The sequence below is a fragment of the Diadema setosum genome, chromosome 19 (assembly GCF_964275005.1).
Source record: "Diadema setosum chromosome 19, eeDiaSeto1, whole genome shotgun sequence".
In the NCBI taxonomy this organism is placed as follows: domain Eukaryota; kingdom Metazoa; phylum Echinodermata; class Echinoidea; order Diadematoida; family Diadematidae; genus Diadema; species Diadema setosum.
The window spans coordinates 16665324-16677247 of record NC_092703.1 but is presented as its reverse complement, the minus strand read 5'-3'; the positions used below and the strand labels follow the sequence as shown (position 1 = coordinate 16677247).

General features: G+C 37.9%; 1 protein-coding gene across 1 annotated transcript; it reads right to left on the bottom strand.

The window, feature by feature from the left end:
* Positions 1-227: 227 nt before the first annotated feature.
* Positions 228-11412, bottom strand: LOC140242308 (sialin-like). Its single transcript, XM_072322050.1, has 10 exons — positions 11242-11412; positions 10381-10605; positions 8852-8939; positions 8476-8562; positions 6871-7001; positions 4287-4442; positions 2365-2507; positions 1798-1838; positions 1440-1684; positions 228-525 (listed from the first exon to the last, which is right to left on the bottom strand). The coding sequence occupies exons 1-10, from the start codon at positions 11410-11412 to the stop codon at positions 325-327; spliced, it is 1488 nt and encodes a 495-aa protein (XP_072178151.1). The 3' UTR covers positions 228-324.
* Positions 11413-11924: the final 512 nt, after the last annotated feature.

Sequence of the window (11924 nt, the reverse complement as noted above, 5' to 3'; positions counted from 1 at the left end):
CGCGCGCACAGGGACGGATACAGGAATTCCGTAAAGGGAGGGCGCCGTTACAAAATAAAGCGGCGCATGTGCCCCATTTTTTCTTCTTATTTCTTCTGTTTTAACGAAAATTAAAGTAGAACCGCCACTGGTGTCTGTGTGTGTGTGTGTGTGTGTGTGTGTGTGTGTGTGTGTGTGTGTGTGTGTGTGTGCGTGCGTGCGTATACGCGCCCATGTACAGCGGTTAACACACTCTTATTGCGTCTTTTGAGATAGTTGAAGGCATAATGATTAAAGCACACTGACTCGATGGAGCTAAGATATACCATCCTCGAGTGAAAAGCTTCACGTGGATAGCGCGATGTATCCCTCTCCGTCTTTACATTCATGGTCACTTCGCGTGACGTCATTAGCATTTTTCTCCTCCTCCGCCACGACTGCCCACTCTTGTACGTCCCCAGACCCAAAGGCGTGGAAGAATAGAGCGCCAAAGAGGTCTACCGCCGCGATGCCATAGAATACAATGTGCCAGCCTCGGGAGTCGTTCTGCGTGATGAAAAATATTTCAAAGTGCACACTCTATCCGAGCTTAAAAAGAAAATACACGATTACTAGTAATCTAATTAACGAAATTCATACTAATCAATCAATAACAGTGATACTTGTCCCCGCCCCCCCCCCCCCCCAAAAAAAAAGGGAGTGAAAACAAATCAAAAATTAAACACTAAAACGTGTCCACATTCTGACGTCAATATGCTCTTCGTGTGTGTGTGTTTTTTTTTTAATATGACACTGTACTTGTTGTCTGTTGTATCGTCTGAGCTCGATGTTCAGATGTTCATGTACTATTCACTTTGTGTGTATGCGCGTGTTCGTGTGTGTGCGTGTGTGTAATGGGGGGGGGGGGGGGGCTGACGGATACATCATGGGTAGCGCCCATATAGTAATATAGTTAACAAAGTGTACAGTCTTTATACAACGAAAGGGCACATTTCATACCTTTAAAGGGCATTTTGACAACTCACTTTACAGCTCGCAGTGGTTGCAAAAACAGGCCCATACCCCATTGTCATACCACGATGTCACTAAAAACACTTTTTTTTTTGGGGGGGGGGAGGAGTGTCTTTAATGAGACAAAATCATCTTTCCTACAAAAAACTATACGCGGCGCCTTTCCTTCTCTGCTTTTAACCAAAGAAACCAAAGAAACCAAAGACTGAAGAGTATGTGATGTTCTGTCGAAAAATTGAAATAAATGTCAATGAAAAGAATTGAATTCAAACTTAATCTATCTCTCTAGGTGTATACGTTGTCGTGATGTACGATTATGACATACATTGGATAAATGCATAAAAGGTTATATGCATAAATGATTAAGGTCTGATAGTATCTTTATGCAATCAAATTTGGTCAGCAAACGACTTCATGAAATTTTCCATCTACTCTTTGCAGCTGTATACCTGGTCCTGCGTCAACGCCCCGACCACGAGTGGAGCCATAAAACCGGACGATACCGCGATGAAGTTTGCGATCCCCGTCAGGGTGCCCGAGAAAATCGGGGCGAGGTCGATGGCGTTGACGAACGCCGTGGAGAAGGAGATGCCAATGCCACCAGCTGCTATGGTCATCAGTAGCACGGTGATGGAAGGTGCAGTCGACACCTGGGTACAAACGAGAATCAACCCTCCGGCAGTGATGATTGCACCTGTGATATTGGCGAGGAACAATCGATAGGTAAAACGGCGTCAGCATCGAAATCATCTACATTTTGCGTTTTCAACGTAATGCAACGCACAATAGGCAAGTCGACCTTTTTACCTTGGAGAATGACCATAACTAGGCTGATGTTACGTATCAGTCTATCTCAAGACCAGATTTGGTTTGAACGTACCAAAGGCGAGAAGACAGGCAATATATGGTAGTTCTTTTTTTTCGGGGGGGGGGGGGGGGGGATTACAACCCATGTATTCCGAATAGCATCATAGTATAGTTGCCCAAGATAACAAATACTAAGGTCAGACTAATAACGAGTAACAAGACACATATGTGTTAAGAAATCTTTATTTGTTGTGTGCGTCTAGATTATGATTCATTTCTTTATCAAACTTTTACAAATTTCATTCGTGTCATAATAAATATACATCTAGAGATTTTCAAAAAATGGGGAAAATAGAAATGAACATTCACCGTATACATATGATAAATATTACATAACTATGATATTCTATCATGTTTATTCAATATAGCGTTAAAGAATGTAATAATCTATAAAAGTAGAAACAAAGGAAACAACGACAAGAAAATCAAATACAAATTCATTGCAAATGGAAGACTCGGGTTTTGAGCGAAATGCGCATTATTTGTAAGTATCAAACGGCCTATAACATGACAATACCGAGATCCGCCATCAGCTTCCGGGTCATAGTTCTACTCAGAAGATTCCGTCCAATTAGAGAGTCGCTTACATGGGATGAAACCTGCAACATCAGCCAATGGCAAATGTATGGGAGTGACGACAGAAGACCCACCTACAAAGACAAAATATATAGTTTGCCTTGATGTCTGAATATCTCCAAAATCGATTCTGTTTGAGACATAACTTATAGTACGGACGCTTCTGAGTGCTATTCGAGTTGACGACATAGCGACATAATTCATCCTGTCAAGCCGTACTTAATATTCTTATCATGTCGACATGTCAAGTATTATGTACCTCACCATGTCTACTTATCAGCTTTAATAAGCTATGTCGCCATGGCGACATGCATTATCTTGCCAAGTCGACTAAATGAGAAGTGTACACGTATGTCAACATGTTGACTTAGAATTATCTCGCCAAGACGACTTCAATTCAATTCAATTCAATTCAATTCAATTCAATAGTTTATTTATTTCCATCATCACAAAGAAAGAAAAGAAAAAGTTGACATAATCCAAAGTGATACAATTTTTTTTTCATTACTCTTACACTCGTCCGATAAAGGATTTTTTTTTCAATACAATATAAAGTATATTATACACGAATGGTGTCGTAAAAAGAAACAATGCACTTTGTCATGGCAACAAAAATAGTAAATAATCACAATGATGGAAAACAGTGTTCCACTAAAAAAGCCACGCTTGTAAAACGTGGAACACTGGAACAAAACAACAACAGCACCAATTTGTTATACCAAATAGACATATTCATTTCAATTCTTCTATATACTATTGTATATTTTACTAATTGATATAATGATGTTGATACTATAAACAATACTTACTAGGATTTTAGGATGCAATCGTATAAACTATATAACATATCACATTTGTGGCACAGACACTATGGGGCCAGGTGTGCCAGGAAAATTGAATGGAAAAAGATATGCAATCGGCCACAAAAAACATAACGACGACAACAACAATAACACAATACACAGAAATAACAAAATTTGAGGAAATGCACTCAGACAGATACTGGACAACGAAGAACGAGGAAAAAGTAGCAGGGAAGAATAGAGAAGGAAAAGGAGAGGGATGGAAAAGGTCTGTGGACACACTACAAAATCTCAAGGAAAAGTGAAACATGACGGGTTTTTCCATTAAACAGAATTAACTGGTATATTTAGAAAACAAATATTTTTTGAGTTTATACTTAAATGTAATTAACTTCACAGATTCTTTTAGATCATTATCTAAGCTATTCCAAAATCTGGGTCCGGTATAAACAAATGTATTTTGAGTGTGTACAGTTCTAACTAAGGGAAGATGAAATTCTTTAGATTGTCTAGTGGGATAATTATGTACGTGGCTGTTACGGTGAAATAAAGAATGAAATATTTTGGGTAGATGATTGCAGTTGTAATTAAACATAAATTGACCAAGTTGTAACAAATACAACTCATTTATTTTCAGAATTTTGTGCTCAAGGAAAAGCTTGTCAGTATGTGCTCGGATATGAAGGTTAAAAACGATTCTGAGCGCCATCTTTTGCAGAAGAAATAGTTTATCTAACTTCCCCAAAAGTGTATGTCGACATGACGACATTATACCTTTAAATGAGGCCAAGTTGATACAGCGTGTCCCCAAAAAAGCGTACGTTGACATGGTGACATACCTCATCTCGCCAAGTCGACTTCCAAAGAAGTGATGTCGTCATGTCCATACAATTTTTGGTAATATTGGCGAGATAATGAAAGTCGTTACGCCAACATACACTTTTTGGGAAGTTGACTTTGCGAGACAATATGTATATGTATATCGTCGTGTCGACAAAAACTGTTTTGAGAAGTCTTAGAGAAGTTTTGAGAAGTTTTGGGTATACTTACAGCCATGATATCGAAACCGATGACGTGTTTCATGTAGAGAGGCAGATTGGTCAAGAGTAACAGATAGACCACACCTGCGGCTGTAAACATGCAGACGAACAGGGCTACGGCCGGAAGTGACGTCAACATCGAGACGATTGGAGGGCGAACGCGACTCTATCCACAGTGGGAGATTGGTGATGATATGACATTGAATTTATATGACTGTGTTCAAATTTGATGAATGCCTCTGTCCAGGTTTCACTATGAAAAGGTCAAAAGTTATCTGGGCATGTAAAGCATCACCACACGACAATTAGTGTAATGAAAGACATATCCCAACGCAACGGTTTATTACACCCTATCCGACTACGGACTGGATGAAAATGACATTTACGTAGACTCCTATGTCGGTCACTTTATTGTGGGGGGGGGGGGGGTGGGGGACTGTAAACTTGCGCGTTTTCATGATAGTATATGTAAAGGGATGGTATAGTATTGGTTGACGGAAGGATTCAGCATCTAAATTTTTGCGAGATACTTAGAAACCACTTTATGAAAATAATGTTCAAAGGGCATACAATTCTAAGAAGAATTCAACGTATACTTCGTGAAAATCGGTCTTGAAATGGCTGAGATATCCAAAAACAAAGTAAAACAAAGCGATCCCAATAAAAGATGGGTCCCACCATTTACTCGGATCGTTTTGTTTTGGATATCTTAGCCATTTCAACACAAATTTTCATCAAATAAACTTTTAATTCCTCTAAGCATTGTTGTTTATCACCATCCCCGTACTCGCACTATTTTTGCAAAGAAAACAATTATATTTACTGGACCCATGCAGATATTGGAATGATCTCCCTCCAGATATCACTTCTTCCTTATCTTTATTCACCTTCAAACGCAAATTAAAACAGTTATTACTTAGTGGATACACACTACCAAGCTTTTAGCATCCTTTTTATGCTCCCAGTCTTTGGTCCTTGTCCGCAGCACCAAGTTATTCAAGTTATTTCATGGTACCGATACATCTTTAAATAATATGGCATTTTTGTTTTTCAAACACTGCGAGATTTGTATGCAGTCTGGTTTGAGCGATATCTATGTGGTTCATTAGTTTATTACTCATCGATTTTTTGTACTGGTGTAATTTTAGTTGGTCAAGACAAACATATCCGTTCTCCGTGTAAAATTATATGCCTATGAACTCGGGAACCTACAGTTTTACAAGCTTTAAAGCTTTTATGTAGGCCCCATCATATTTCCTATACTTACTAGTGACATTTTTCACACGATATGACCATGTACATTTGTGTCAAGTATATTTTCTTTTCTTCTTCTTCTTCTTCTACAATCAAAAGACCTGATTGTATATATATATTGTATTCTTGTTTTGTTGTCAATAATTTTGTAATCTCATCATTGAGAAATGGAAATATGAAATAAATAAATTTGAACTTTGAACTTTGAACTTTGTTAGGCTATTATGCTCTTTCATAATTATTTCATAACGGGTTTCTCATATATATATATATATATATATATATATATATATATATATATATAAAGCATCAAAAGAAGTTGGAAACCTGAAGCTCTATCTCAACCGAAACTGTACCATCCCTGTCATTTGTTGCTTCTTCCCAATCTCTGACATCACATCGTACACCATCTCCTGTCAACTCAGATCGCGTCGCTTGTCATGATGTCCTTTTGATGTAAAGCCCGTTGCACTATGTGATCGGACCGGTCGTACGACCTTACAACTGGAAGTGTGACGTCACCAGCCTTGCCAGTTTCCAGTCGTGGAACTGGGTCTTTATTGTGCTAGTCGTAGAGATTTTACATGTTGAATTTGCTAGTGAGGTCGTTGACTTTCAGCCAATTGCAAGAGACCTACAATAAAATGGAAGCGCACGTATAGTGCGCACTGCGTTCGCTTCTTGATACACTTTGATATCCCATGAGTACTGAAGCCAAAACGGTCGTATGCTTAGTTGTGTTAGTCTGATCGTAAAGTGTGCGGTGTCGAGTCGTGCGACTGGTCGTGTATACCCTTTATAGAGTCGTGCGATCGGTCTGGTCGTTATTATGGTAGTGTGCGGCGGACTTTATAATTGCACGACTATCATCGGAGAACAGAGCATGAAAGAATAACCACATTCAAACCTAATCTGTGATGTATCATTTGAATTTCTTTTCCCCCTTTGCAAAGTAGTGTCATGCACCACACTGAGTACTGCATCTACACAAAATAGGACCCATCAGACCCAATATTCGCTAGACCATCTCCATGGCTATACCATTGAGTTAAAGAATGAATGATAGCGAACAGTGATCCTATCTATGTACAGGGTAACTGGCAATAGCAGTTTGCACAAAGCATTGGGTGAAAAATTCTCAGATCACCGACCCTTTAGCAGACAACAATCGACATTTGTAAACAGGTCAGACAACTCGATGACCTTACAGGGGTTTATTTTAAGGAATAAAAAACAACCTGCGTGGCTACTGAATATTGTTATTTCCGATAGTGTCCCTGAAAGCAGCTTGCCATAATAATGTGGGGAAAAGAAAAAATAATCAGTGTACGTTTTCTTACCGATACACCCAATGCGTAGGATCTGTGCTTCTCAATATAATCCTTTTCTTTGTCAGATATGCAAGGATGTAAGCTGGGTTCCTCATAAACTAGAACAACCCAGGACGCTACCCATGCAAGACCAATAGCACCTGACAGAGAGAAGAAGAGAACAGTGCAAATTCTATTGAATCGCTACTTTGGTGTAACACAGTAGCTGCCTTTTGGGCAAATGACATTGCCAATACAGAAAAAAAAAAAGATTATTAATTTCAACCCAAACTTCACTGCCATTGAATCGAAACGGTCTGGGTTTAAATTCCTTAAACCTATCAACATATTATCTAGTCTAAATGGTTACTAGTACTACTAGAAAACTCACTTTCGTTTGGTTTGTAATCATTCCTTAGAGTGGACTGCCTCCTGTAGAACCTCTCGTTCAGTGTTGGTTTGTGTTCGTCGCATTTCCCTAATCCTAGTAAACTTACTGACCGTGACCCGTCCTGTCCGCGGTGCTGTCTGATATCACTGGGATTTAAAGGGATGCTATATGGTATCGGCTGAGGAGAGGATTCAGCCTTTAACTTTTTGCAAGATACTTAGTGTAACCACTTTACAAAATGTTAAAGAGCATACATTTCTATGATGAATTCAAAGTTCATTTGATGAAAATCAGTCTTAAAATGGCCGAGAGTCCCAAAAACAAAGTAAAGCGGTCTCAATAAAAGGTGGGTCCCACCTTTTGTTAAGATTGCTTTGTTTTGGACATCTCTGCCATTTCAAAACCAATTTTTATTAAAAAAAAAATTGAATTCCTCTTAAAATTACATGTTCTTTCATATTTCACAAGAGGTTTCTCATTATCTCAAGAATTATCATAAACTCATTGGAAACCTTAAGGCCCATCTCAACCGTAACTGTATCATACGTTTAAGCTCTTCATTTCGTAGTATAATGAATTAAGATGACCAGACAAAGTTACATGTTTACAGCTGTGTAGACATCGTACTTATTTGTCTCTATACTTTTACTTTGGCAATTCATTTGCTGAAGGTTGAAACAGATTAGGACTTTGAAGGTGCCTCTAGAACACCTATAGGGCCTACTACAATATTTTACAGAAAATAATTGTGAGAACACGTGTTATTGTTTTTGTTTCTTGTGTAACGTAAGTTGTTGTTCCAAGTGGTAAGGGATGCAATGTTTTTCATTGGGTTCTCCTTGTTTTACGTTTCGCAGATCATTATTTTATCAGCAGACATAAGAATTGCGTGCAAATATTCAATTGTATGTAAGAACATCACAGTTTTGACTTGATGTTCTCTTATATTATTATCTTAATAGTAAAAAAACAAAAAGATACAAGGAAAAATAAATGAACGGGGGGGGGGTTGAGAACGAAGCTGAAGAGATAATAGTTTCGTGTTGATGGTGGCGTTAAACAAGTTCATAAACATGATGTATCGTCAAAATGAGAAGATAGGACCAATGTCTTTGAGAATATATACATATACATATATACATATCACTCCTTGGCAACAAGTCAAGCTGATGAATATATATCTTTAGTGAAGTGTAAGACACATTTGTGATACATACCCCAGATCGGTGGTTTTGTAAACATACCATGGATATAAAATGAGATGGGCCAACCTAGATATCTGCAGATCACTCCAGATAATGATTGACCCGCTGCCGTTCCAAATGCAAGCGCTGAAACAATAAAGAAAGGAAATGATGATGGCTATATCATACTAATAGATGATTGTTTCTTAAGTAGTAAAATCGTCCATGTTTTTCGTGATTTTCATGACTACTATAAGTATCAACGACGGGCTATATACCGTCATTACCTGTATCAATATAACTTTGATAATTATGAAATTAAACATTTTTAGCACTAGTCTAAAATTAATTCTTTAATGGTGAATGCGTATAAAATAAGGAAATTAGTGATAGGAAAATAAAACCATGCACGAAATGCCAAGGTGAGTTGATGGACCTGCAGTGACAAAAGACATCAACCTTGTCCGCTCCTGGGCCGGAGACCATTTATTCACCATGGTAGCAACGCATGGGATGAGAACACCCTGTTTAATGAAAACAAATAGTTTGATTATGTCATTGAAGCTGAGACTGTTCCGTGAAAAGACAAAACAAAAACACCTCTCATTGGGGGTTATTACATAAGGCTCTAAATAGAAGATTTTTTTCTCATAATTTTGCAAGGCTCTTCTGGGTTGAAAAAAGTGAAATGTTGAAGGTCAAATTTCTTCATCCCACGAAAATAAGTCATTCAATCAACACAAGCAATGTCAATTTATCAGGTGATCGCCTCTGCAAGTTTTGTTCTTTGGAATGCAGTCAGGCTATCAAAACCCATATTATTTGCAGTATTACTTACGACCAGTCGAGGGTAGTCACAGTATTCCCGATGTTATAAGTTATTTTTTGACTCGTCAACCAAAAGCCTCAGATTATCCGCTTAAATTCGAGTTGACTTACACATTCATGAATATCAAATTCATACTGAACGGCAGGAGTTTTATAAAATTCAGACATGAACAAGGGAATTTTACAATGTCACACGTTTCACGAAACAGTTGTGTTATCAGCAGCCTCTCAGACGCAAATAAGACAAAGCTCTATAACAGCAAACCTCCGCAATTGGTTTGAGCACGAAAATATCATACATGTATATTTTTGTTGACTATCGAACGTCTTCATAAGCCTACGATGTACAGTCACTGTACACAGCAAAACACAAAATATTAAAGGGATGTATATAGTTTTGGTTGAGATGGGGGAATAAAATTTTGACTTTCCGTGAGGTAATAAAAACCACTTATGAAATATTAAAGAGCATGCAATTCTAAGAGGAATTCAGAGTTTATTTGATGAAAGCTGGTTTGAAATGGCTGAAATACAAAGATAAACAAGTAAAACAAAGTGATCCTAATAAAAGATGGGTCCAACCTTTTATTGCGATCTCTTTGGTTTTGGATATCTTAGCCACTACGAATAAACTTTGAATTCCTCTAGAATTGTATGCTCTTAAATATTTTCAAGATGTAAAAATCTCACAAAAAGTTAGAGACCTGAAGCCTCACCTCAACCAGAACTATGCCATCCCTTTAATATACAGTCATTGATAATGTGAAAATAACCTCTTTATTGTCTGAAGACAAAGCAGTCACATCTTATCGACACCATACAAAAAAAAAAATCACAATGGTGATTTCATTGGATTTAATGGAGGAAATGGCATTGGTACACCCTTTTTGATAGCTTACAGAACGCTAGACTCTGTTATCTTCGGTATGGTGTTTGAGGATTCTTAACGTTTTAGTTCTTTGTTAGTTCTTCAAAATCTTTATTCTATAGATCTCCATTCTAAAAGTTATCATAGTGACGTATCGGAAGTCATAACGGTCTAAGCGGCGGACGTGCCATTATATCGCTTATAATATTGCGGTCAGTCTGACCATCCATTGTCAGATTGTGTGGCATTTAGACCTTATCAAGGATTACCTCCCCGAGTCCGGAACAGCATCGCGTAAAGAAGAAAATGGCGACCCCATTTCGTGCCGCAATGGGACCCAAGATGTTGAAAATGGCGGAGACGGAGACTCCACAGCTCATTAACCACTTTCCGCCGATTCTGTCAGCCAGGTAACCTGAAGGGATTTGCATCAATGTGTACCCTATCCAGAAGGCGGCGATTAGGAGTTCCTGGGTTTTTGAACTCCAGTCAAACTATTGAAATATAGAGATGTTGAACAGAATTTAAGAAAATGCACACACACAAAAACGGGTCTGTATATAACTGTCTGTTTTATAAGCATTCCTTTCCTCCTCATTCTTTCTTCCTTGCGGATCACAAGCTTCCAGTGCGCTAAACGAAAAATAAAATGGCAATGAGATTACAAGGCAGTCACAGAAATATCCGATTTCCTCAGACTAGATGACATCATCTGGTGTTTTATTCATTGCTATAAGTCTATGAGAGTATACTTCCAAAGAAGTGTAATTCTAAATCGTTATTTAAGATGTACATTTATTTGAACATTATAGTAGCAGCCTTGGCACAAAGGGCCTTGGCAAGACAATTATTCAGTCTCCTACTCTGTGTTGATAATCATAAAGCGTCTCTGGTGACGGGAATGGACGTTCCTTTTTTTTTCATGGGGGATTTTATCTTATGCTTATTAATTTTCTTCTTCTATTGTATTGCAATCATGTTTATGATTAGGGTTTACAAAGTTACATGATGCTTGTGATTTATTGGATGGAATGTAAGCATTCTTTGCAAAGTTTGAATAAGAATATTGAAGACTGATATTCATAAGAAGAAGAAGAAGAATAAGCAGCAAGAAAGAAAGAAAGATTTACCTCAGTTTCATCTATCGTTGAGTTACTGTTGTCATGTGACATTGCTTCGGAAGAATTTGACGTCACGTGACTGGCTTTGGCCATAATCGCCATGGCAACACTGACGTTGACCCTCATCATGGAACACACGGTAACACCGAGAAAGCTTATGAAGGCGAAGAACCAACGCATTGAAAAGCCTGCATGAATAGATGATATCATAATTTATCCTATATACATTCAGTATATTTAAATGGCCATAGTCTCCATAATCAGCCTTTTATGATGACGGGTTATTGATGGAGTGATGTTCGTTGATCATGTTGATCCGAAGGTCCGAGCCGAAACACACAAGTTTTCTTTATACATTCGTTTTTTAAATCCATTTTCAGCGTTAATCCGAAGGTTCGTTAATCCGAAAATGAAAAAAAAAAAGACATCATGTACAGAAAAAACAACAACAAAACTTCGGTATTGGGTTTTCGGATCCATGACGCTTCGGAATACGAACCTTCTTTTGTTACTAAGAAGGTTCGTTATTTCGAAGGTTCGTATTTAATTCAAAATTGAAATCAGTTTCGTTATTCCAAAAGTTTATTCATCTGAAAATGAAACAGGGTTTCTTAATCCTGAATGAAAAGAAGGTTTGTACAAGCAAACCGTTGGAATTTCGTGTACGGATTAACGAACCTTCGGAATAACGA

What these genes read in the sequence shown, in the direction of transcription:
- LOC140242308 (XM_072322050.1), bottom strand. Translation starts at nt 11,412, where the DNA reads ATGCGTTGGTTCTTCGCCTTCATAAGCTTTCTCGGTGTTACCGTGTGT. An exon ending in GATGTCTTTTGTCACTGCAG is followed by an intron (nt 8,563 to 8,851) that starts GTCCATCAACTC and finishes TTATTGTTTCAG; the next exon opens with CGCTTGCATTTGGAACGGCA. An exon ending in CCTACGCATTGGGTGTATCG is followed by an intron (nt 4,443 to 6,870) that starts GTAAGAAAACGT and finishes CACTGTGGATAG; the next exon opens with AGTCGCGTTCGCCCTCCAAT.